The sequence below is a fragment of the Hordeum vulgare genome, chromosome 1H, assembly GCF_904849725.1.
Source record: "Hordeum vulgare subsp. vulgare chromosome 1H, MorexV3_pseudomolecules_assembly, whole genome shotgun sequence".
Lineage (NCBI taxonomy): Eukaryota > Viridiplantae > Streptophyta > Magnoliopsida > Poales > Poaceae > Hordeum > Hordeum vulgare.
Genome location: NC_058518.1, coordinates 5950152 through 5975947, shown reverse-complemented (window position 1 = coordinate 5975947; position 25796 = coordinate 5950152). Strand labels below are relative to the sequence as shown.

The following is a 25796-nucleotide window of genomic DNA, read 5'->3' as shown; positions in this document are numbered from 1 at the left end:
ATGGACTCCTAGCGACAGGAAAAGAAAGAAACTAATCAGGTACGGAATGTAATTCTCGCAAACTGATGTCATCCTGTGTCAGTGTAGCGGATCAGTATGATTTCTAAATTTATATCATCTTGTGCCTTGTTTTTGGGTGGGTCAGGGGCGTCGAAGGCCTACATGTCGGTTGTCCAGATTCCCACAAATCCCTCCCTGATTTGTTGGTTTGCAGGAAAATGGAAGACCCGACCAGTCTGCGGATAAATGGGGTACCATGTTGGATGGGAAGTGCGTCCGCACAACTGGGTCCGGACGGTTATGGGCGGTTTGAGGGTCCGCTATGGAATTGTAGGTGTGTGGGCTAGTTTAACTCGCCATAGAAAAATTGTCAAAAAGCTATTGAACTTTGGATTGCTGGTAAAAACATGTTACTACCTCTATTTCGGGGAATCTCGGGTTTTCATCAAGTTTGGATTGCTTACCACGTGTGGCACATGATTTGGTAATCTTGGGTTAGTTGCAGGTAGTTGCATGAATATGTATCGATTGTTTTACATGTTTATTTTTTTGGAAATCTCAAAAGTACACATAGTTTCTGCAAGTCACTTAAGTGGATAAGAGTTGACGACGTTTTTTGTGAAAATTCAGCCAAAAGCTTTGCATGTACCAAGTTTATTGACACAAGCACACATGGATGAAACACTAGTTAACTAAAGCCCACGCGTGTGGTCGTTTGCAATTTGCCCACATGCCTCCATTACCACTCATTTTGCCACGTCAAGACAGATGACATTAACGGGAATCTTTTTTAGTTTTTGGCTTAAAAGTGTTTTATCTTCTAATTAAAAATTCATTTTCACCATTAAATCTGTCTCGGCGAGATCTTCAAAACTAGATCCCATGTTGATATGTTTTGATGAAATTTTTTTGGGGCAACAGTTGCCATGATGTTACACTGTAGTTGCCATGACATGTTTTATCTATTTTTTTCTTCTAGATTTAAATCTACCGATATATTTTTCAACTACTTCTTATGGAAATTTTTAGTAATTAACCACGGCAAATTTAATGCATGGACCATGGCAGTTCATTACTAATCCATCAAAATTTACTTTTAAAGGTAGAAGAAAAAAATACCTGAAACATATCATGGCAACTTTAGTATAAACACCATGGCAATTCATGTGCAATAGACATGACAATTTTTAACCCAAAAAAAGAAGTCGTCCAAACATATTGATATGAGATCTAGTTTTGAAGATCTCGTCGCGATTGATTTAATATGGTCAAAACGGATCTTCAATCGGATTTTCATTTAAGAGATAAAATATTTTAAAAACTGAAAATGAAAAAAGATTGTCACATACACGCATGCGGTGACGTGACGTAATATGTGTGTTATAGGCATGTGGACGAATGTTGCTCCCACCACACGTATAGGCGTTATCGCATCCCTTTATTATTTGTAACCTTAAAAGACCCTTGCCAACAACAAGATGGCTTAACCTGTCGAAGGAAAAAAGAAAAACAATACGGTTTGCTAAACTAAACAAGATTTCACTAAAATCATGCTTTGACAATGTCATACGCCAAGGATACAACAAAAACATCTAATATGATGAGCACTATATATCCTCGCGGGAGGATGCGTCATACATCTCATGAGCCTTATTGGAGCTAAAATTGCAACACAAGTAACATTTGACATATACTGGTCTTGGATGCGACATCCAGTTATTGAAGGCAACACAAACACTCCTTGGCGGGCTTGTCCGATGCAGCTCCTTGCCATAACTAGTTAAGCCACGACGACTTGTGCAATTTCCACACCGTTCTTGGTGCACAGATCGTGGCATTCACTGGTGCAGTGTTCCATGGCATCGTTCCCTTCATCGATATGGAAAAAATATATTAATTAGGTGATACATCATACATACGAGCAATGAGTTATTTAGGTGGGACTTTTACTACTATGAGACTTCTGGGGGACTGATGCATGGATTTTGTTTGTACTCCCTCTGTAAAGAAATATAAGGGTGTTTAGATCACTACTTTAGTGATCTAAACAGTCTTATATATGTTTACGTAGGGAGTATATTGCAAGGTGTATTGCCTTGGGATTTGTAGCAGCATGCGCATGTGATGGCTGGGGGTTGGTGTTAGTGATTGACCAAGTAGCAACCAAGTCGAGAGAACCTTACCAGATGGAGTTACTTTGTTACACAAGGAAGCCGTGCACCCCAACTTGCAGTAGTTGACTGCTGATTTCCAGCAGGCAGCACCAGCACAGCAGCATTTGTGCATGTAAATGTAAGCAAGCAAAAAATCAAACATATATCGATCCATCTCTTGCACAACATATATCCAGATGGAGCTCGCAAGCTAGTAATTAAAAACAAGTTCGATCCATCCATCTCTTGCAAGTTCCATCCATATAGATATAGTACCACCATGCAAGATATCGCTAGACAGAGATATATATGTTCAAACCGGAGTTGCAAGTAACGGTGAATGCAAAACAGAATGAGTACACCAAAAAGAAAGTGTCGGTTATTCAACATACCTTGTAGTGAAACTTTCTCTATATCAATATAACCGGACTTGCATTCAGTTCCAGCGTCGTTTGATATATAGCCGGCGGAAACACCGCAGCACTCTGAGACGGTGCTATCAGATTTGGCGCGGCAGTCAAAATAGGTAGGGACCGAGTCTAGATGACAACAACAATGGGAAGCTTGCGCTTGCTGGGTTCGCTCCATGGCCACAAGACCCACAACTAGGAGCATCGTCGCGAAGCTCTTGACATTGTTGCTGCCTCTCATAGCCATGCTCAATTCTTTCACACACGGTGATTGAAATGAATGGCTCTAAGATGAGACAAGATGAGATGAAGCAACACCTGGGCATCGACTCTATTTATAGGAGATGGCTGCATCTCAACTTGTAAGCTGCGTGGTGTGCATGTGGTAGGTGCTCAATTAGTCTGGATCCAGATCTATCGCTGTGCTACAAGATAGTATTATGTCAAAGGCATTCAAATGGGTATGTGCAATTCACAACCCTACTATAATTTTATAACTATGAGATCTGGCCTTTTTGAGATCTCGACATCATGGATAAGATTATGGATTTGGCTACTGTGAAATGATTATTTAGATCCTCGAGTTCCATCAGCACTAGTGCCCAATCACCAATGCATGTTAGCGAGGAACTATGCGTGATGATACCGTCACCAAGGTTTTAGCTATCGGGTTGATGATTTTTACTGAGGGCGGGCGAGATTTGGTTACCGCTATAAAATACCCTGCAAATTCAGCTTGAATATTTCAAATACATCTTGAATTTAAATTTTGGGAGCCTATAGATAGGTGATGAGCTCCCAACGTTCAGTGCATTATACTACATGGTTCTTCAACTTGTAAGCTGCTCAATTAGTCATTTACTCTGCTCCTTTGATCACTGGCTAGGTGACGCATCCGTGCATATGGTGTTGTGGTCGTGCTTGGGACCGCCAGCAATGCCACAGAGCTAGACGCGGACCCAGATCCAGATCCAGATCGCTCGTAGTGCACATAGTAAAAGCGTTGGCGCAGATACGGGTCCAGATCGATCAGAGTGCTCGACTGGTAATAGTTATGATATACATGCATTTGGGCATGTGCAGCTTGCTAGTTGATTATGGAGGCAGCGATCCACAGTCCCAAAGCAAGATGCGTCGTGTCTCCTTGGTCTTGAAATTGCAGCTTTTTAAAAAAGTTATAACCAACCACAATCTTTTTGGAAAAAAACCACACCTCTTCTGGAGAATTAACTAATCAGGCTTATTTGCATGCAATCGATAGACTGAAAGAAACAGATATAGAGTATACACACAGGAAGATGCGATATATATGGATCGAGTCATGCTTTATCTGCTGACCACATGAAAAATAAAAAAGAATATAAAAAAGAATATAAGATATAATGAATAAGTCAAGCTTTATAGTTATACATTATAGAGTACATGCATCGTATTCACGGCTCATAGTAGAAGCAAATAAACAACTCTATGCTTTTATGAAAAATAGAAAAGATTAAATTGAATCTTTGATATGAATGAAACTAAATTTGATCAAGGTTGACATTCAACCTTAAGGATCAGAAAGACTATGGATGGTGTGGCCAAGATAAGGGGGACGCTGCGAGGTAATACATTGTGGTGGAGGAAATGGTAGGTGGGGAGGAGCATATATATATGAGGAAGGTGATCACATGCAATCCTATGAGGGTGCAATAGTGGAACCCGCAGATCTCGGGGATGAGGCAGTAGGAGGTTGGAAGGTGTGAGATGTGGATAAAAGAAGCGTTGGGATGCTAGAGATAGAACTTGAAAGGTTTATTTCGTATAATGGCAGTTGCGGGTTCTTTCTATTCATTTGATAAATGATCCAGTATGACTGTTATTGTACTATGGAAGGAAAATCAACATGTTTGAGCTTAGGATATTTACATGATGCATATGATTTGTGGGTTGCGTAGATGATATAGGCTGGGCCTACAAGTTATGAAGAGCTAGCGGCTATGTTTTGTTAACTAAGCCAAGATTCATCGAATCAATTGTCTAACTTTTCATAGCCTATTTCTCATTTTTCTACTAAGCCCTTCATGTAGTTTTAGCATATAATATATTAATTGGTGCCTTGATTGCACACTATTTCACATGACGATGACATTCTACATGGGAGGATAATTTGGTGGTATATTTTGCACTTAGTTGATCACGCAATGAATCTGACAATGTTAATGTTTTGGCATTATGCACGGTGCTAAAAAAGTGATAATATGTTTTTTTTTCTCAATTTCCACTTTACAAGGTCAACATTAATTTCTTCATTTTCAGGATTTTTGAGCTCTACCGCTTTCAACAAGATTTATTAAAAATAATCATTTAACTTCAATTTTCAAGCTTACTCCTGGACTTGTTATATTTTATATAAATAGACCTTTGACCCCCCTACCGAGTGTCAGTAGAGTACATGTTAGTTATAAATATTGCATTACACTAAAGTTAGTCAAACATTCAACAATTTAACCACCTACACGACGGAACATGCCAACTAAGCGCTAACTTATAATAGTGCACATATCATAAAGAATGTATTTATAATTTATACCCCATCTATCCCAAAATATAAGATGTCATCAATATACTCACATATTGGTTGTAGTAACATCTTATATTATGCAATGGAGGGAGTAAATTTTGTATGTAAAAAACAATCTTCTATATTGATGGTAGAAGTTTGACTTTGAAGACGGTGTATCACTGTCCAGATCAACATGTAACACATGAAATATTTTCTTCTTTTGTGCAAAAATACTACTCATAATATTGCATATCTACTGCTCTCCTGTATTTGATCTTTTTTACAAGTGTCTTGTCAATTGTACATGTTTTATTTGAGTTTTACACTTGTGATGTTAGTTCCCCCTCTTCGTGTTTCTTCTGTATTGCCGCTCCGTCTCCTTGAACTTGACTTTCCTCTGGCGCCACTGATGTTATCTTACTATCCTTTTCCTTGCTTTTACCCCATAGCACACAATATAGGCCACCAACCAGTAGAATTCCTCCCAAAATACTGCAAGACAAAGAATATTTTGATCATAATCATAATCACAATCATTCAAGATAATTAATTAAAATATTAAAAATGGTTGAGCTTCTTCTTTTTCGGCAATATTTAGGTAGGAGAGCAGTTTTGTCATTGGTTTCAGGGGTTTGGACACATTCCCCTGAAAACCATACTACTACATGTGCATATCATTTATTTAAATGAATATACATCACACCTCTCCGTTGCTCAAAACATATTCCCCACTTTGTCATGGACATTGTTTATGTTGTGTTTCAAAGGTTTACCTCCCAAGGTGGACCACTTCTCCAAGGAAGAATGAAGAGCAAAGGATAGTGAAAATCAACGCCAATGGACTCCACATCGCAACAAACACCGGCCCTCTCATCTCTGCACACCACGCCTGCAGGTACATTAATGCACCCGTTCCCAAGAAGGCCTGTAACAATTAAGCGGTGTCGTGTGAGTGAGTTGTGTGCATCAGCATCATCACTTTGTACACTTAAAATTAAAATTATTCGGCTATTTTTAACATTCAAACTGACCGAGTAGAGGATCGCAAGGAGGCCAATGTCCAGACCAAGCTTCCATTTGGTGAAGTCCCTCTCAACCACCACAGCCACAACAAAGGACTGGAGAGCACCAAACACGCATTGCATCGCTGTGGCCATCAGCTTGTTTGGATATTCTTTAAGCAACGGAACCTGCATGCATTACACATGCATTCATGTAAGACCATTATGCAAATAAACAAGCAAGCATACCTAATAATTAACATACATACAGAATTAGTTGATTACCACTAACCTGCAGGACAATCCAGAGAGACCAGGTTGCACAAGCGAGGATGAGAAGGAAGGTGCCTTTGATCCACGCAGCGCCACTACTGACACTGTTCATCTTGCGAGCGAAGACGGGGTTGTGGGCAAGGGGGCGTATGGACGGGCCAGCGTAGAAGGCGATGACCAACACTCCGGCAAGGCAAAGAGTGACACCCGCGAGCTTGCCTAAACCAGAGCGGCTCCGGAGCTTGACCGCCTGCATCTGCAGAAGCACTGCGAGGAGGAAGGTGGCGACGGGCATGGAGTTTATGGCTGCGGATCCTACCGTCGCCGAAGTCTGCTTCAAGCTCACGTTGTACACGTTCAGGGTGAAGGTGTTCCTGCAATATGCATGGACATATTTCCTTCGTTTTTAAATATAAGTTTTTTTAGAAATTTCACTATTAAACTATATATGGTTTGTATAGACATATTTTAAAGTATAGATTCACTTATTTTGCTAGTCATTCGTTGAAATGTCTAAAAAAAACTTATATTTAGTAATAGATGGAGTATATATAACGATCAAATTATGACAGTGGATGAAAATTGATTTATGGGTACATATGCGCATGGACTACTACTGTAATCTGTAAAATTAAAACCAAACTCTTTTTAGATTTGTTTCTTCTAAAAATCAATATTGATGCACAAATACATGCATGGGCCCCACCTGTGATATATCCCCCTTAAAATAAAAATTATTATTATTATTATTCAATCCCCGGACCATCCCTTTTTTATTTTCACAATTATTTTCTTGCTCTTGCTACCACAGTCGTCCACGATCTAGCACTTAAACAAATTTGCAATAATATTTAGATACATCCAGTGGTATTTTTGTCATAATAATCCGGGAATAGTTTCAAACCAAATTCAAAGTTTAGCCAAAAACCGTCTAAACTAAATGTGGAAATGACTGGTATTTTGGTGTGGGCCGAAATATGTCTGTATCGAAAATTTGAACCCTACCATATCCCTCTTGTGTAAACTAATTAACTTAATGTAGAAATGAGTTTGAAATCAACTGTATTTTGGGGACAAAATAAGAGGAGGATTTCCCAATACTAGCAATAGCAAATATGTTAATATATGTATATACCCAAGCAAGGCGTATAGGAAGAGCTTGAAGAGCAGCCGGCATGACAATGCCGGTGCAGGTGTTGCGGTGGTTGATCGGCTCCGGCAGCAAGTGGAGTCAATAAGCGCGATTGGGAGGAGGAGGGCGGTGGCAGCAGCGAGGCGGTAGAAGATGAAGACGTAGGTGTTGATGCCGCTGTTGAATGCAGCCTTAGAGACGACGAAGAGGCCCGTGTAGATGGCCTGGATTGCCACTGCCACCACATAAGCTTTCTTGCTCCGGTCGGCCATGGCGCAAACGATGTAACACCTGCCAGAACTACTCTGCGGCGGTGGTCTGTGTGTGTGTGTGTGCAGCATTGGTACGGTCCTGGTGGCCTATTTGTATGGAGCTAGTAGCTTGCACACATCGTGCATGCGTAGTGGACGGGGTTAGTCTAGACCGGAGAGTAAACGCGTGGTGAGTTCTTGCTGCCTGAATTAGTCGTCCAACACTGCATGTGCAACGTATGTGACTTTTGTGGTGTACCTGACGTCTATACCTAAGCATAAGTTTCACACCCTTCTTGTTCAGGCATAGGGCTGATTAGTTGGTCATAAAGTACTAATATTTGTGTCTAAGCGGAGGGACTGACTAGTGGAAGGAGGCGTGCCCAGATCAGTGTGTTCATACTCCGAAAGCGTCAATTACTCACCTGCCAAATCTTGAATTAGGACAAATTTTGGACATTAAATATCCCCTCCCCTAGAATGATTGGAAATCATCACTGATTTCTGTCGGATAACCAAAATGGGAACATATTGAACATGTGCTATATATAGCATTACTGTTCTTCACTATTAAAAAAGCTATGGTACCATTAGGCGTACAATAGTTTAAGGCCCAGCTAACACATTATTAAAAGAAGATATTCTATGATCTTTATTAATCCCACGTCTACGGAATAAAATGCATAGACGTGAGGGAATATGTCTAAATATATTGCCTGCCTATCTTCACTAGTTCAAACTTTTGGATGGATTGGTTAGAGTATAAATTCAATATTCCTTACTAAGGTATCATCTATTAAATTAAATATATACATCTTCTAACTCATCAATCATCCTACATGGCATTGCTAAAATATCATCACTATACATGCCCTTAGAGACAAGCTTCGTTCTTTAGCCATGTGATTGCAAATACATGTACCATGCCTATAAGTTAGTGCCGCTAGCTAGCGCAATAACATGTGTTTAAGAGCTATAAATTAAGCTAACCAATACATGTACTCCCTCCATTTTTGTATATAAGGCCACAAACTCATATTACAGGTACCAAGGCAAAATTTATTGCCTTCTAAGTCAATGTCACAAGAGAGCTTGTCTCCTTGTATGCCATATAAATTAATGTGTAATTTTCTCTCTCATGCACATCAAAACCAATGATTTCACTTCTGCATGCATTCAAGGGATAATTAATATTCTCCTTTGTTAGTATTATAAGGCAAACACCATTAATATTGCATCGATTAGTTTTTTCCCCTTGGAAAAAAAAATCCACATGCAGTGATGAAAATAATAATAATCAAGGAAAGCACATGGAGAGAGCTTTTGGGATTTTGCAAGCCCAATTTGCTATTGTGAGAGGACCGGCTAGATTTTGGGATCAAAACATGCTTTGGTACATCATGCACGTGTGTGTGATCATGCATAACATGACCATCGAAAATGAGTGTGGCCAAGATTTAGACTACTCTCGGTATGAGCTCATGGGACATCCCGTGCGAGTGCGTCGTCGGGCTGCGAGGGTGGCCTGATTTGATGCCTCCTATCATGCCATTCGACGTGGCGAGACGCATAATGATCTTCAGAAGGATCTAATCAAGGAGTGATGGACATGTAATGGCCAACGAAATCAGAGTGGTGATTTATGTTTGATGTTGTAGTGTCAAAATATTTATTGTTGACTATTGTGAAAAATCAAACTATTTATTGTTGATTATTTTTGTTTATTTGATCTTTTAATAAAAAAAACTTGTTTCTAGTCTTGTATGTTGTTTGTGCTGGACGCGCGTTATATATTTTTGCAGCGCCGGTTGAAGCGACGCACACAATATTTTACGGCATGTGCTTATCAACAAACACGGCATGCGTTTTGATCTGAGAGACCACGCATGTACACGTGTGCTTATCCAGGGCCGGTCCTGAGATTTCGAGGGCCAGGGCGAAACTAAAATTTAGGGCCCCTTAGTATAAATAAATAGTATAGATTAGCGAAATAAATAGCAAAAAAATGAGACATAAATTTTTTACGTGGAAAACCCTTACGGGAAAAAACCACGGACGCACAAAGGCGTAATTTCATTATGGTATATAAGTTTTACAATTCAAACACATCCTAAAATTTCCTTCTTGCATTCCTGCATGCAAAATCGTCGATGATGGAATCAATATCAATCTCATCCAATAACTGCTTCTCGATGCATAGAGTTGCCAAACCATTTAACCTCTCTTGTGACATTACAGATCTCAAATAGTTTTTCAATAGCTTCAGCTTAGAAAAGCTTTTTTCAGCTGATGCAACAGTCACGGGCATAGTAAATAAAATTCGATATGCAATAGAAGTATTAGGATAACAATCCACTTCCCTCACAAAATGAAAAATCTCCATAGCAGACATTGTTGTACCTGGTAAACTAAACTGCATGACACTTGCTACTGCGACAACAGACCTTCCCTGGTACGGCGCTAGGAATCCTGCTGCTACGACTACGCCTTTAGGGACTTCCTTGGCAAATATGCAAAGGATTTCCCCGCGGCCTTGGAGCCTTGCGTTGGTGTTCCCTTGAAGAGGAAAGGATGTTGTCGCACAACGGCGGTAAGTATTTCCCTCAGTTTTGAGAACCAAGGTATCGAACCAATGGAAGATCTCGTCAAGTAACAAGTACCTGCACAAACACAAAGAGCTTGCACCCAACGCTATGAAGGGGTTGTCAATCCATTATAGATTGTTTGCAAAGTGTGAACTGAAAGCAACAACGAGTAAACAGAGCAAAATAAAAGTGAAAGTGGAAACGATAGGTGTGAATAGACCCGGGGGCCGTAGTGTTCACTAGTGGCTTCTCTCATGAAAGCAAGTAGACGGTGGGTGAACGAATTACTGTCGAGTAATTGATAGAACCACGCAAAGTCGTGACGTTATCTAAGGCAATGATTATATCTATAGGCATCACGTCCAAAACAAGTAGACCGATACTTTCTGCATCTACTACTATTACTCCACACGTCGACCGCTATCCAGCATGCATCTAGTGTATTAAGTCTAAAAAACAGAGTGACGCCTTAAGCAAGATGACATGATGTAGATGGACAATCTCATATCTACGATAAAAACCCATCTTGTTACCCATGATGGCAACAACACGATGCGTGCCTTGCTGCCCTTTTTGTCACTGGAAAGGTCACCACACGGTATGAACCCAAAACCAAACACTTCTCCCATTGCAAGAATCATAGATCTAGTTGGCCAAACAAAACCCAAGACTCGGAGAGACTTACAAGGATATCAAATAATGCATATAAGAAATCAGCAAAGACTCAAATATAATTCATAGACAATCTGATCACAAATCCACAATTCATCGGATCTCGACAAACACACCGCCAAAGAGGATTACATCGGATACATCTCCATGAAGATCATGGAGAACTTTGTATTGAAGATCCAAGAGAGAGAAGAAGCCATCTAGCTACTAACTACGGACCCGTAGGTCTGAAGTGAACTACTCATGAGTCATTGGAGGGGCGATGATGCTGATGAAGAAGCCCTCCAACTCCAAAGTCCCTCCGGCAGGGCACCGGGAAGGGTCTCCAGATGAGATCTCGCGGAAACGGAAGCTTGCGGCGGTGGAAAAGTGTTTTCGTGGATGCCCTGATTTTTTTCTGGATTTTAGGGAATATATAGGCGAAAGAGCTAGGTCAGGGGGGCGCCAGGGAGGCCACAAGCCTGGTAGCCGCCGCCCCTGGTGGCGGCTACAGGGCTTGTGGGCCCCCTGTGGCTCTCCTGCCTTGGCCCTCAAGTCCCCTGATCTTCTTCCGTTCTGGAAAAATTTATTTCGGGGATTTTATTCCGTTTGGACTCCGTTCCAAAATCAGATCTGAAAAGAGTCAAAAACACAGGAAAAAACAGGATACGGCACTTGGCACTGAATTAATAAGTTAGTCTCAAAAAAGATATAAAAGGTAAACAAAACATCCAAAGTTGACAAGATAACAGCGTGAAACCATAAAAAAATTATAGATACATTTGAGACGTATCAAGCATCCCCAAGCTTAACTCCTGCTCGTCCTCGAGTAGGGAAGTGATAAAGAATGAATTTTTGATGCTTTCATGCTACCTAGCATAGATGTCCTTTGTAACTCCTCTTATGTGACGTGAATGTTCAGATCCATTAGATTCAAAACAATAGTTTGCTATTGATGTGGAGACAATAATAATTCAAGCAAACTAGCAAGGTAACCATGAACTTTTAAAATAACAAGGCCAAAAGAAAGTTATCCCTACAAAAATCATATAGTCTGGCTATGCTCTATCATCATTGCACAACGAATTTAAATCATGCACAACCCCGGTATTGGCCAAGTAATTGTTTTCACACCTTTACTTTCTCAAACCTTTTTCAACTCTCACGCAATACATGAGCGTGAGCCATGGTTTCAACACTATAAGTGGTGTGGAGTGTGGTGGAGGTTGCAAGACAAACAAGGAGAAGATGGTCACATTAACTAGGCAATATCAATGAGTTGTGGAGATGCTCATCAATAGATATCAATGCGAGTGAGTAGGGATTGCCATACAAATGATGCACTAGAGCTAAGAGTATGTGAAAGATCTTAAAGAAAACTAATGGGTGTGCATCCAACTTGCTTGCTCACGAAGACCTAAGGCAAATTTAAGGAAGCCTATCATTGGGTCATATATTTACCTCCAACAATATTTGTATTATATAAAATGATAATACCAATCCACAGTAACATGTTAATTGAGACGCCATATTACTATTGACATACCATTCAAAATAGTAAATATATTTCAGTGGGAATATTAGTCTTGGAGAAACATGATCAAATCCTGTTGAAAACTCTTAGTAAAAATATATCTTCAAAATTGGTATTATTTCGTTTGTCTTGCATTAACTTTTCATAGATTATTAGTTCTGTCTGTGTATTTCTGCATTGATTTTATTCTATTCGGACTGGAACTAGATAAGTTATCTGAGTTTTTTTATATGTTCTACTTTGCAGGTTAAATTTTATATTTTAACCATATAGGTAAAAATTTATATTAAAAAACTAAATTCATATAAAAGTTGAGTTGTATCCTATTTATGGAGTTGAACGTTCGTCCGTGTGGCTAATATGTCTGATATTCCACTATCCTTTTATTATTGTAATTTATCCTTTAGATGGAATCTGAATGAATGCTGTTATGCACGTATTGATGTATACATGTTAGGAGCCTGCCGTGTTTTGTTTTTCTTCCAAAAACAAAAATTCTTCCAAAAATTGTTATGCACGTATTAACTTATGCACATTGACAGATTTAAGTGTGAGTGTTTAGTTTTTCTTCCAATAATTCTTCCAGAAGTTTTCTCTTCCAGTAAGGTCATTTATTAAACTCCCCGTAAGGTCATTTATTAGGCACGCATTCTTCTGTTGCACGTTTCGTACGTATCTGACTTGTACTCAGTCTGTGCGTGCTATGTATGATTTTTTTTTCCTTCGGTTCCTGAAAAGTTACTTTTCCTTAGTACGTGATTCGTCTATGGGAATTCGATTATCAACCATTGCTTTGCTTTAAAAAAAATATCTACTCATCGCTTTGCTTGGGAGCCACAAAACATGTGGGATATGGAGACATGTATACGCTGAATAAATATTTCTAGCAAATCACAGCCGTTCTTTTGCGGTCTTTTTTATTGTTTGATCAAAACCGTTCGTTTTCTATCGTTTTAATAGTATAACAGAATAGATTGATTAACTGAAACGATTATAAAGGACGTCATTGTGACGATCGTGTATCATTTCATTTACAGGAAAGTACTAGTATAGGCTCCAAGCACTACATCATAGACATGGATGATCGATATGTTGCTGCATGCATGTTACCTGAATTAGTGCACAAGATACACAATATTTAATGTGAAAGAAGAAGAACATAATATTTACAAGGTTTGCTTCGGACGTGCGTACTACTAAAAATTCTCTTACCAACGCAGCTGGCATGGTTTGCTTTGTTCACAGCGCTTACTATATAGAGAGTGCTTCCGTATCGATTGATTTCATAGTTAACCTGCCGAAGCATACATACATGGCGCACAACGGCTGCTTTGCTGCTTCCTGAGAGACAACAGAGGTACGTCCACAGTGCCGTCCTGCTCGCCTGGCATGCTCCGCCTCCGCCATCTCGACGATGATTTCCACGCGAGTGGAAACAAAACTCGGCCTCGTCTCCTCCCATGGAGGAGTGCTCCTGGCCGCCGCCTCGGCGGCGGACGATCGAGCAGGCCTTTCGTTCGAGTTAGCTGCTTGCTCTCAAGATCGTAACGTGTGGGGTGGAGTGGGCTCGAGAGGGGGTTACGCCATGTATGCACTCTTTCTTTAAGCAGTGCAATGCCTTGTCCAATCTGTATGTAAATTCGAGTTGGCCAACCACTTCTCCTATATATAGCTAGCTACCTTCATATTAAAGGAAATGGGTGGTAGTATTTGATAGAACAATTTGCCGACTAAGGTGGCACTAATTTTTTTCTTCATGGAGTAGATGCCCCTTTGTTTGTTCTTTCTGGACAACCTTTATACTAGAGTCCCGAGAAGCGAATCGAACCCAACTCACCTGTTGTGATTGTCGTACTTGTAAATATATATGCAGAAGGAGTTTATATGGTTTGTGTTGGCGCCATCAATGTCATCCAAGAAACATATATTTTTCCTGCTATTGCAGGTACTTAATATTAATAACATCTATTCGACGCCAAGTCTCGATTACAAGGACCATACCACAGTAGGCTGCCAAGCTTCTCTAGCAACTAAGCACATGTATGCAAATATGAACTTTATAAACTAAGCCATTTTGTTTCGACTGAATTCATGACTGTTAATAAATCTTTTCTAACGCCTACGTTGTTGTGATGGTATGGTTCTTAATAGGGAAACGCCTGAGATGGTCGATTTGGACTGGGAAGATCTTGGGTTTGGCCTTGTCAATACTGACTTTATGTACTTAGCAAAATGTGGGCCTGATGGAAACTTTTCCAAAGGAGAAATTCTTCCATTTGGACCCATTGCACTAAGCCCGTCTGCTGGAGTCTTAAATTATGGACAGGTTAGTTCGTGGGAGGACTTGGAAGGCATTATTTCATATGTGTTATGGAAAGCTATGATAACCTGTGAAATATGTACTCTTTGAAGGTCTCCAACTATCAAATGTGCTTAAACAATTGTAATTTTTGTATGTAGGGCCTGTTTGAAGGCCTAAAAGCATATAGGAAATCTGACGGGTCTATCCTATTATTTCGTCCGGAGGAGAATGCCGAAAGGATGAAAATTGGTTCAGAAAGAATGTGCATGTCGGCACCAACTGTTGAGCAATTTGTGGATGCTGTGAAACAAACCGTTTTGGCAAATAAAAGATGGGTAAGTTGTTTTTCATGTCTTCTGATGGTCACTTGATTGGCATCTGTATATGTCTAACGTCTTCTTCAATGTAATACATTTTAGGTGCCTCCTACGGCTAAAGGTTCCTTGTACATCAGGCCGCTACTTATCGGAAGCGGGGCTATTCTTGGCCTTGCACCTTCTCAGGAGTACACCTTTATTATTTATGTCTCCCCTGTTGGAAATTATTTCAAGGTTTGTACTAAATTCTTTAGTTCAACATAGACCAGAGCACAACTATAATTCTGATCTCTTCCTCGTGATATAGTATGGATGAATAGTAGCATAAGCACATCATCATCTCGATCATTTTTCTACTATGCATAATAATTTTCTTCTTTCACATTGACGTCAGCTTGAATGTTGATGAAGTTTGTTAACTTTACTCTACAGGAAGGTTTAGCTCCTATTAATTTGATTATTGAAGATAACTTTCACCGTGCTGCCCCTGGTGGAACTGGAGGCGTGAAAACTATTGGAAACTATGCATCGGTAACTTTTTACATCCCTGCCATTTTTCATAGATTCAACTTCGTTGGGCATCATTTCGTGGCAAAAAAAACTCTCTTTGGGCATCATGTGCTTTACCTTTGCAAGTACTCCATGTCATCATTTCCTTAGGTGTTAGTATGATGGCTTTTCCCCACAGCCCAAAAGTTCTATATGGGAGATGTGGTTGCACTACCGCAAATGATGAAATGTATGTCCATATAGATATTGTTTTAGGGAAAAATGAAATTTACAGAACAAAGCATTAGTATTTTCATAATGTCTGCTCTTAGTGGTCGATTGGAATTTGGAAGGTGTGGCTACTCTCAGGTGTGTGTTGATATATATGAGAGAATTCCTTATTTGGCCCTTTCTTAAATTCTTCTTCCCTATTTGGTCCTAAATATTATTTTTTTCCCTATTTGACATCTAAACTTCATTTCCTTCCTAATATGGCCCTGTAGTGCAATCTGAACACTAACGGTGTTAAATGTGGTTGTAAAATGACTCTTTTGCCCTTGATGAATTGTGGGAACAAAAGTTACTCTCTAGTGTGTGTGACATATTTAAGCCAATAAAAACGTACCAGTAGCTCCATAATAACCGTTGAAAGCATCCAAAATGGAGCTACTGGTACGTTTTTATTGGCTTAAATATGTCACACACACTAGAGAGTAACTTTTGTTCCCACAATTCATCAAGGGCAAAAGAGTCATTTTACAACCACATTTAACACCGTTAGTGTTCAGATTGCACTATAGGGCCATATTAGGAAGGAAATGAAGTTTAGATGTCAAATAGGGAAAAAAATAATATTTAGGGCCAAATAGGGAAGAAGAATTTAAGAAAGGGCCAAATAAGGAATTCTCTCGATATATATTGCCCGTCTCCCTTCATCAATTCAGACTTTTAGATGAGTTGGCTGGAGCATGAATTCAATATTGTATCTGAACCAAGAGGTCTACGTCCGTCCGTGTCAGAAAGAGAAGAGACAGTATGCAGAATGTAAAAGAAAACAGAACTTGAGTGCAAAAGACAAGACTCAAGGGAGAGAGCTGCCACATGCAATGACGTCTAGCTGTATCAAAAATGGGAATCTTGTCAGCTAAACCTCTACTCACTCGTGATCAAAACGAAGGTGGATTCGACGCAGGAAGAAGATGGACTACTGATGAACTCGAGAGGTTTTGTGCAGCGTCCAACTCACTGCTTTTCTGGTGCTTTTCTTCCTCTTATTGTGCAGGAATAACAAACGTGCCGTGACTATAGCCACGATCCAGACTAAGTCGTGCCATCCCACGACTTGGATCGAGCCCACGGCTCTCCTAAAGACTCGCGATGTGGCGCACAAATCGCGCCAACATCTGACAGAAAACGACTCTGACGAAACGGAACTTTCGACACCTAAAACCCTGACGAACTAACAGCTGAAACTGAAAATTATTTCCAACAAATCTGTCCATCGTGAACAATACCCTGACATGTCCCCTGCAAATCACTTCAGCACACTGGAGCACTGTTTGGATCTAGATGCAGGACAACACCTAGCCAACGGTCGGGATAAAGGGTGTGAGTAAACCTGGGAGTAGAAAGTTCTCTCGCATGTTATAGGATTAATTATCTCAGTAAATTAAAGTTAACATCCTTTGTTTTATCATTTAATAATGCGAGGTGTTTGTATATTTATACAAAACTCCTTTTCTGTGGTGCTAAATACTTGGCTCACCTTCCTCTCCTCCAGATCAGCGAAAGCGGCGCGGCTGCCGGTCATGTGGTTTGACGCGCCGCTGTCGAGGTACCAGGGAACACCGATGGGTTCCTGGTCTTCCCCGAGCCGCACGATCGCCTGCTCCTCGTTCAGGAACACCCGCTCGCCTTCCTGCTCCCGCGCGTCGGCGGTGAGGACGAGGTTCAGTTGTGCCGCAAGGTATGCCGCGGGCTCCTCCTCGCCCCCCTCCTTCACGAGGTGAGCTTCTTCACGCTTCTTCTTGCGACACTCCTGGGCCCAGTGCCCGAGTTTGCCGCAGTAGCAGCACTTGTCATCGCGGGTAGCTCCTGTGCCCCCCCCCCCCCCCCCCCGCGGTTTGTCACGCGCGCCGTCGTGGCCGCGTCCCTTGTCGCGGCGGTTTCCGCCTCCGCCGCCGCTCCCAGAGGGAGTGTCCTCCTTCTCACGCGCGCGCCACTGCTCCCTTGTGAGCAGCAGTTGGCCGTCATTTGCCGCACCCGCCGGCTCGTCGTCGTCGTCTTCCTCGCAGACCTTGAGACGCCCGGTGAGTTCTTCGATGGACATGGTGTTCAGATCGAGAAGACTCTCGATCGATCGGGCCATCTGCATGTACCTCTTCGACACGATGCACACGTATTTGAGAATGACCTTCTTGTCATCCATGGGGTCGCCGTGGACGTCCAACTGATGGACGAGCTCCTGCAGCCGCAACCCAAAGTAATCGACAGACTCACCAGGTTTGAACCTGAGATCCTCGTACTGCTTGCGGAAGTTCTGGGCCTTCGAGTTGCGGACACGATCGGCCCCGACTCGGATCATCTTGATTGCGTCCCATGCCTCCTTCGCCGTGTCCTTGACGGCGAGCATGGGGATCATCTCCTGTGGCACGGCCCGGAGGATAGCCTCCAGTGCTATGCGGTCGTCGTCGAAGTCGCCTACTCCGGTGTCGATGACGTCCCACAGGTGTCGCACCTGTAGGATCACCTTCATCAGCAGCGACCACGAGTTGTAGTTGGGCCTCGTCAGCGTGGGCCACGCCGTGCCCGAGCCGCCGCCGAGATCGCGCCCGGAGCGCGGGAGGGACAGAGTGGATTTGGGCGGCGTGTCGTCAGCGCCGTCGGCGGCCTTCTTCAACGCGTCGCCTCCTCCAATCTTAGGCATCCCTCCGACATGTATGGATCAAACAAAGCTCTGATGCCAATTGTCAGCTAAACCTCTACTCACTCGTGATCAAAACGAAGGTGGATTCGACGCAGGAAGAAGATGGACTACTGATGAACTCAAGAGGTTTTGTGCAGCGTCCAACTCACTGCTTTTCTGGTGCTTTTCTTCCTTTTATTGTGCAGGAATAACAAACGTGCCGTGACTATAGCCACGATCCCGACTAAGTCGTGCCATCCCACGACTTGTATCGAGCCCACGGCTCTCCTAAAGACTCGCGATGTGGCGCACAAATCGCGCCAACATCTGACAGAAAACGACTCTGACGAAACTGAACTTTCGACACCTAAAACCCTGATGAACTAACAGCTGAAACTGAAACTTATTTCCAACAAATCCCCCCCCCTAAGTTTTAGTCCTCGGAGATGTTGGTGATGCCGATCCTTCCTCGTAGTTCCTGGAATTGAATTCTTCCAAGAGACTTGGTGAGAATGTCGGCGAGTTGATTGGTGGTGCCGATGTGCTCGACGACAATCTTGCCTTCCTCGACGCACCTCCTGATGTAGTGGAAGCCCGTATCAATATGTTTGCTGCGCTCGTGGAACACTGGGTTCTTGATCAATTGGATAGCACTCTGATTGTCGATGTAGATCTTCACCGTCTCCTCCTCCTTCCTCAGCAGCTCCCCTAGGAGGCACCGGAGCCATACAGCCTGGCACGCCGTAGCGGAGGCGGCCATATACTCGGCCTCGCACGACGACAGGGCTACTGCCTGCTGCTTCACAGACTGCCAGGTCACCGGCCAGCCGTTGATGAGGAAGAGACTTCCCGTCGTCCTCTTGCGGTCATCTAGATCACCAGCGTGATCCGAGTCGCTGTACCCTACGAGCTCGAGCTGCTTGTTACTGTCATGGATCACATACCCGTAGTTCTTGGTGCCGGCGATGTAGCGGAGGAGGTATTTGACAGCACTTAGGTGCTCCGTCGTGGGCTTCTCCATGAATCGGCTCACATACCCCACAGTGAAGGCGATGTCCGGCCTGCTGTGCACCAGGTAGCGGAGACTTCCGACGATGGAGCGGTAGAGCGTCACGTCCACCGGCGGGTTTGAGCTTGTCTTGCTAAGCTTCAGGCGCGGCTCCATGGGCACCTGCGCTGTAGCGCAGTCCGTCATGCCCGCCTTCTCCAGCAGCTTGGCAGCGTATGCAGATTGACAGAGTGTGATCTTGCCATTCTGCTGGGTCACCTCGATGCCGAGGTAGTAAGACAGGAGGCCCAGGTCGCTCATCTTGAACCTGTCCGTCATCTCCTGCTTGAATTTGGTGATCTCCAGTGTGCTGACGCCGGTGACGATCAAGTCGTCGACGTATACTCCCAGCAACAGACGCGAGCCTTCTCCTCCACGAGCGTACACAGCATGTTCAGAGGGGCATCGGGTAAACCCTAGTGAACGAAGAGTGTGATCGAGCTTGGAGTTCCACGCCCGCGGTGCCTGACGGAGGCCGTACAACGCCTTCCTCAGGCGCAACACCTTTCCCTCCGTGCTGCTGACGACGAAGCCGGGGGGCTGGGAGACGTACACCTCCTCCGTCAAGTCGCCGTTCAGGAACGCGCTCTTCACGTCAAGGTGGTGCACCTCCCAACTGTGGTGCGCTGCTACGGCGAGGAGGACGCGAACGGAATCCAGGCGCGCCACTGGAGTGAAGACCTCGTCGAAGTCGATGCCGGCGCGCTGTGCGTACCCCTTGGCGACGAGCCTCGCCTTGTGCCGCACCACTTCTCCCGCCGGGTTCTTCTTCAGCTTGTAGACCCACTTGAGCCCGATGGGGCGTTGGCCTGCGGGGAGATCACAGAGTTCCCACGTGTTGTTCTCCTTAATCGCGGCCATCTCCTCGGCCATTGTCGCCCGCCACCCTGCCTCGGACTGGGCCTCTGCAAGTGTTGCAGGTTCCTCCCCTTCTGCAAGGAAGAGATCTTGCTCGAGCTCTTCTTCTATGTTAGCCAGGGTCCTATACCTTCGCATTGGAGAGTCCCGCTCCTCTGCAGTGGGTGTGTTTTCGGCTCCTGGCATGGCGAACTCCACCCGTGCACGCGGTGGCACAGGCGGTGTAGTGACGGGAGGAGTTGTGGGTGTCTCCATTGGCGGGGGCGTAGCAGGTGGCGCCTCCACGTCGTCCTCGTCGTCTGCCTCCGCTGGAGCGCTCGGTGGTGGGGCTGGGGTGCCCGGACGCGCCCCCTCCGAGCCGCGTAGGGCCGCAGTTGGTGGAGTGTAGGCGATGTCGAAGTCGCTGGTCAGTGTCTCTATGCCGGCGCCCTCCCAGCTCCATGACACCGCTTCGTCGAAGATGGCGTCCCTGGTGACGTGCACGCGCTGGGTCAGGGGATCGAACACCCTCCATGCCTTGGTGCCTGGCTCGTAGCCAAGCAACACCATCTTCTTGCTTTGATCCTCAAGTTTCTTGAGGTGTGGCCGCGCTGTTTTGACGTGGACGACGCAGCCGAAGACGCGGAGGTGATGCAGACTCGGCGGCGTCCCGTGCCAGAGCTCGAAGGGTGTCTTGCCCTCCACTGCGCGCGTGAAGGAGCGGTTCAGCAGATATACTGCTGTGGTCACCGCCTCCCTCCAAAACGCACTGGGAACGCTTCTCCCTTTGAGCATGCTTCTTGCGGAGGCGACCACTGTCTGGTTTCGCCGCTCGACAACACCATTGTGTTGCGGAGTGTACGGCGCGGTGAGGTGCCGTTGGACACCATTGTCGGAGCAGAAATCGTCGAAGGAGAGAGATGTGAACTCCCCTCCCCGATCAGTGCGCAGGGTGCGTAGCACGCACCCACTCTGAACCTCTGCTGCTGCTTTGATGCGTCTGATTGCCATCTCCGCTTCGTCCTTGGTGGTGAGCATCGCCAGCCACATGTAGCGGCTGTAGTCGTCCACCATCAAGAGAAAATAACGCTTCCTGCCCGGGGTTGCCGGCGAGATCGGCCCGCAGAGATCGGCGTGGACAAGTTCCAGACGCGCCGTCGCCCTAAACTTTGCCGCCTGTGGGAAGGACGCGCGCTTCTGCTTCCCTGCCAAGCAAGCATCGCACAGCTGGTCGGCGTGACCGATCTCCGGCAGGCCGCGAACCATGCCGCTTCGGGACATGGTGCGGAGAGCGTCGAAGTTCTGGTGTCCGAGGCCAGGCCGTGTCGCCGCGGGGCACAGAGAGACAGGCAGGCTGCACGATCTTGAGATTGACTTTGTAGAGACGATTTGGCGAGCGTGGTACCTTTGCGAGTAGACGGTTCTGCCGATCCCACACCGTCAGGTAGCCACCGCGGATCGAAGACGGGCACCCGCTTTCATCGAGCTGCCCTAGGCTCACGATGCTCGTCTTGAGTTTGGGGATGAAGTAGACATCAGTGAGGGCACGATGCTCGTCGCCGCTCACCGAGATCACCACCGTGCCGCGCCCCTTGATGTCGACGATGGAGTTGTCGCCGAAGCGCACGGTGCCGACGATCTTGGTGTCCAGATCAGCGAAAGCGGCGCGGCTGCCGGTCATGTTGTTTGACGTGCCGCTGTCGAGGTACCAGGGAACATCGATGGGTTCCTGGTCTTCCCCGAGCCGCACGATCGCCTGCTCCTCGTTCAGGAACACCCGCTCGCCTTGCTGCTCCCGCGCGTCGACGGTGAGGACGAGGTTCAGTTGTGCCGCAAGGTATGCCGCGGGCTCACGAGGTGAGCATCTTCACGCTTCTTCTTGCGACACTCCTGGGCCCAGTGCCCGAGTTTGCCGCAGTAGCAGCACTTGTCATCACGGGTAGCTCCTGTGCCCCCCCCCCCCCCCCCGCGGTTTGTCACGCGCGCCGTCGTGGCCGCGTCCCTTGTCGCGGCGGTTTCCGCCTCCGCCGCCGCTCCCAGAGGGAGTGTCCTCCTTCTCATGCGCGCGCCACTGCTCCCTTGTGAGCAGCAGTTGGTCGTCATTTGCCGCACCCGCCGGCTCGTCGTCGTCGTCTTCCTCGCAGACCTTGAGACGCCCGGTGAGTTCTTCGATGGACATGGTGTTCAGATCGAGAAGACTCTCGATCGATCGGGCCATCTGCATGTACCTCTTCGGCACGATGCGCACGTACTTGAGAATGACCTTCTTGTCGTCCATGGGGTCGCCGTGGACGTCCAGCTGATGGACGAGCTCCTGCAGCCGCAACCCAAAGTCATCGACAGACTCACCAGGTTTGAACCTGAGATCCTCGTACTGCTTGCGGAAGTTCTGGGCCTTCGAGTTGCGGACACGATCGGCCCCGACTCGGATCGTCTTGATTGCGTCCCATGCCTCCTTCGCCGTGTCCTTGACGGCGAGCATGGGGATCATCTCCTGCGGCACGGCCCGGAGGATAGCCTCCAGTGCCATGCGGTCGTCGTCGAAGTCGCCTACTCCGGTGTCGATGACGTCCCACAGGTGTCGCACCTGTAGGATCACCTTCATCAGCAGCGACCACGAGTTGTAGTTGGTCCTCGTCAGCGTGGGCCACGCCGTGCCCGAGCCGCCGCCGAGATCGCGCCCGGAGCGCGGGAGGGACAGAGTGGATTTGGGCGGCGTGTCGTCAGCGCCATCGGCGGCCTTCTTCGACGCGTCGCCTCCTCCAATCTTAGGCATCCCTCCGACATGTATGGATCAAACAAAGCTCTGATGCCAATTGTCAGCTAAACCTCTACTCACTCGTGATCAAAACGAAGGTGGATTCGACGCAGGAAGAAGATGGACTACTGATGAACTCGAGAGGTTTTGTGCAGCGTCCAACTCACTGCTTTTCTGGTGCTTTTCTTCCTCTTATTGTGCAGGAATAACAAACGTGCCGTGACTATAGCCACGATCCAGACTAAGTCGTGCCATCCCACGACTTGGATCGAGCCCACGGCTCTCCTAAAGACTCGCGATGTGGCGCACAAATCGCGCCAACATCTGACAGAAAACGACTCTGACGAAACGGAACTTTCGACACCTAAAACCGTGACGAACTAACAGCTGAAACTGAAAATTATTTCCAACAAATCTGTCCATCGTGAACAATACCCTGACATGTCCCCTGCAAATCACTTCAGCACACTGGAGCACTGTTTGGATCTAGATGCAGGACAACACCTAGCCAACGGTCGGGATAAAGGGTGTGAGTAAACCTGGGAGTAGAAAGTTCTCTCGCATGTTATAGGATTAATTATCTCAGTAAATTAAAGTTGACATCCTTTGTTTTATCATTTAATAATGCTAGGTGTTTGTATATTTATACAAAACTCCTTTTCTGTGGTGCTAAATACTTGGCTCACCTTCCTTTCCTACTTGCAGTACAACTTGTTAGGATATTGCTGTTAAATCTACCCTAAAATTGAAGTCAATGATTCTGTGATGAGTGCTAACTACAGCCACATTCTTTTAGCTTTTGAATCTGAAACTACGATCACTTAATTGACAAACTTGTCCTCACCATGTAGGTGTTGAAAGCACAAACAATTGCAAAGGAGAAAGGATATTCTGATGTCCTATATTTGGATGCCGTTCACAACAAATATCTCGAAGAAGTTTCCTCATGCAATATATTCGTTGTGAAAGTACGATCCTTCACATATGAGTTCTTATTTTTGCTTCTAGAAGTAGTATTTCTGATAGTATCCTGTGAGGGTATCCTTGTTGTGTAAAACTCACCCTTCTTCTATTTTAAGAAACTAAGCAGATCAAATGCAAGTAATAAACTACTAAGAATATTTGGTTCGGTAACCAAATTAAATTGCAGGATTTGTCCTCTTCATTTGACCTACTCCCTCCTATCCACAATAAGAGTTGCAGTTCTAAACTAATGTTGAACTAACCTTAGTTCAAAGATGCCACACTTATTTTGGACCAGAGTGAGTATCTTCTCATGAGGTTCAAGTAGCTTCGGAAGTGGCATGAATATTGCTTTGACAAGCAAACCTGATTGATCGGTGGGAAAAAAGAACATAGATCGTTTTGTTTGTTGCATAAACCATTTCTCATTATATTCATTCTAATACTGATTCTTAGTTTGCTATTAACATATTGTAATTTCGAATTTCGAATTTATACCTTCCTTTACTATTAACGTATTGTGTAGTCTTCCTTGAGGAATCTTAGTTTGCCAAGTACTGCAGAAATCCTAGTTATATTAGTTATGATCTTTTGCACCAGGGAAATTCTATTTCTACGCCATCAATAGAAGGAACAATATTGTCCGATATAACAAGGAAAAGTGTCATAGAAGTCGCTGAGAGAAAAGGCTACAAGGTAAATGTCAGTCACGAAGAACCATCAATCCATAGGAACTACAATGTGCTGCTTCGTTAAATTATACTACGTTCTTAACTAGTGCGTTTTGCTTTCTTGTAAGGTGGAGGAAAGACGGGTGTCGGTAGATGAACTGCTTGATGCTGATGAAGTCTTCTGCACGGGAACAGCTGTTGTTGTTTCACCAGTGGGAAGCGTACTGTATCAGGGGAAAAGGTGAAACTTCTTGTCCGGCTTGGAACTGTTTAAATTTGTATGGCATTAAGAAGTTTGGTTCCTCAAACATTGACGAATAAGAATTGTACGTGCTACTATATCTCAAACCATATGCAATTTCTATTGCTTTTCAGGATTGAATACAACGGCGACCAAGGAGTCGGCATGGTGTCGCAACAGCTATATACCTTGCTGACGAGCCTCCAGATGGGTAAATATGAGGATCGGATGGGATGGACCATGCAACTAAATTAGTATCGCATCACCTGAGATCTTGGCGCGACAGATTTCCACAACACTGCTACGAACTCACATCGGATTCATCAAACTCTTCAATCAGGGTTTGGAAGCTACTGTGCAATTAATTAGTCTCTTCTAAACTGTTAATGATACTCGACGGTGACTGTTGTTTTCCTACTTCGTATCTTGATGCTTTATCTACTCCGTATCTTGTATGCTGAGTACAACTTGGGTGCTTTTACCAATACCATTCTAGAAAAGGCAAAGACATTGTGTTATCTTCTTCATCTCTTGCGTGCCTTGTGATGTGATGTGATGCTCTGCTTAATTTCAGAGTTTTTTTCATGTCCACCAAATTAACCTTCCTATAGTAGCGATGATGAGTCAATGCCGCATGTTTTTCACCCAGTTCCATCATCAGTTGGCAGTACATGCAGTATGGACAGAACGGTGCATGCTCCAAGCGGAGCCGTGGCACGTATTGTGCTTT

The 25796-nt window shown here is 44.7% G+C and overlaps 3 protein-coding genes across 4 annotated transcripts; 1 reads left to right on the top strand and 2 right to left on the bottom strand.

Annotated features, from left to right (window-relative positions):
* Positions 1-1523: 1523 nt before the first annotated feature.
* Positions 1524-2871, bottom strand: LOC123430031 (thionin-2.2-like). 2 transcript variants are annotated; one of them, XM_045113981.1, is made up of 3 exons: positions 2546-2871; positions 2184-2243; positions 1524-1869 (listed from the first exon to the last, which is right to left on the bottom strand). In XM_045113981.1, the coding sequence occupies exons 1-3, from the start codon at positions 2808-2810 to the stop codon at positions 1781-1783; spliced, it is 414 nt and encodes a 137-aa protein (XP_044969916.1). In that variant the 5' UTR covers positions 2811-2871; the 3' UTR covers positions 1524-1780. The 2 variants fall into 2 exon arrangements, with proteins under 2 accessions (XP_044969916.1, XP_044969971.1); XM_045114036.1 differs by having other exon boundaries at positions 2184-2240; positions 2546-2868.
* A 2557-nt stretch (positions 2872-5428) lies between these two features.
* Positions 5429-7786, bottom strand: LOC123429928 (WAT1-related protein At5g64700-like). Its single transcript, XM_045113924.1, has 5 exons — positions 7518-7786; positions 6402-6756; positions 6140-6298; positions 5882-6033; positions 5429-5600 (listed from the first exon to the last, which is right to left on the bottom strand). The coding sequence occupies exons 1-5, from the start codon at positions 7784-7786 to the stop codon at positions 5429-5431; spliced, it is 1107 nt and encodes a 368-aa protein (XP_044969859.1).
* A 6712-nt stretch (positions 7787-14498) lies between these two features.
* LOC123429827 (branched-chain amino acid aminotransferase 2, chloroplastic-like) lies at positions 14499-25321 on the top strand. The gene is made up of 9 exons (XM_045113837.1): positions 14499-14575; positions 14687-14861; positions 14996-15172; positions 15257-15388; positions 15587-15685; positions 24043-24159; positions 24755-24850; positions 24954-25066; positions 25201-25321. Coding segments are annotated over exons 1-9 (1032 nt in total). The 5' UTR covers positions 14499-14573.
* Positions 25322-25796: the final 475 nt, after the last annotated feature.

Excerpts from the sequence above, each read along its gene's own strand:
- LOC123430031 (XM_045113981.1), bottom strand. The coding sequence starts at position 2,810 with ATGGCTATGAGAGGCAGCAACAATGTCAAGAGCTTCGCGACGATGCTC. Across the intron at positions 2,244-2,545 it reads AGAGAAAGTTTCACTACAAG|CAGTCAACTACTGCAAGTTG; the intron begins GTATGTTGAATA and ends GCTGGAAATCAG. Across the intron at positions 1,870-2,183 it reads TAACAAAGTAACTCCATCTG|GGAACGATGCCATGGAACAC; the intron begins GTAAGGTTCTCT and ends ATATCGATGAAG.
- LOC123429928 (XM_045113924.1), bottom strand. The coding sequence starts at position 7,786 with ATGGCCGACCGGAGCAAGAAAGCTTATGTGGTGGCAGTGGCAATCCAG. Across the intron at positions 6,299-6,401 it reads CTCTCTGGATTGTCCTGCAG|GTTCCGTTGCTTAAAGAATA; the intron begins GTTAGTGGTAAT and ends TAATGCATGCAG. Across the intron at positions 6,034-6,139 it reads TCCTTGCGATCCTCTACTCG|GCCTTCTTGGGAACGGGTGC; the intron begins GTCAGTTTGAAT and ends TAATTGTTACAG.
- LOC123429827 (XM_045113837.1), top strand. Across the intron at positions 24,160-24,754 it reads GCAATATATTCGTTGTGAAA|GGAAATTCTATTTCTACGCC; the intron begins GTACGATCCTTC and ends CTTTTGCACCAG. Across the intron at positions 25,067-25,200 it reads GTACTGTATCAGGGGAAAAG|GATTGAATACAACGGCGACC; the intron begins GTGAAACTTCTT and ends ATTGCTTTTCAG.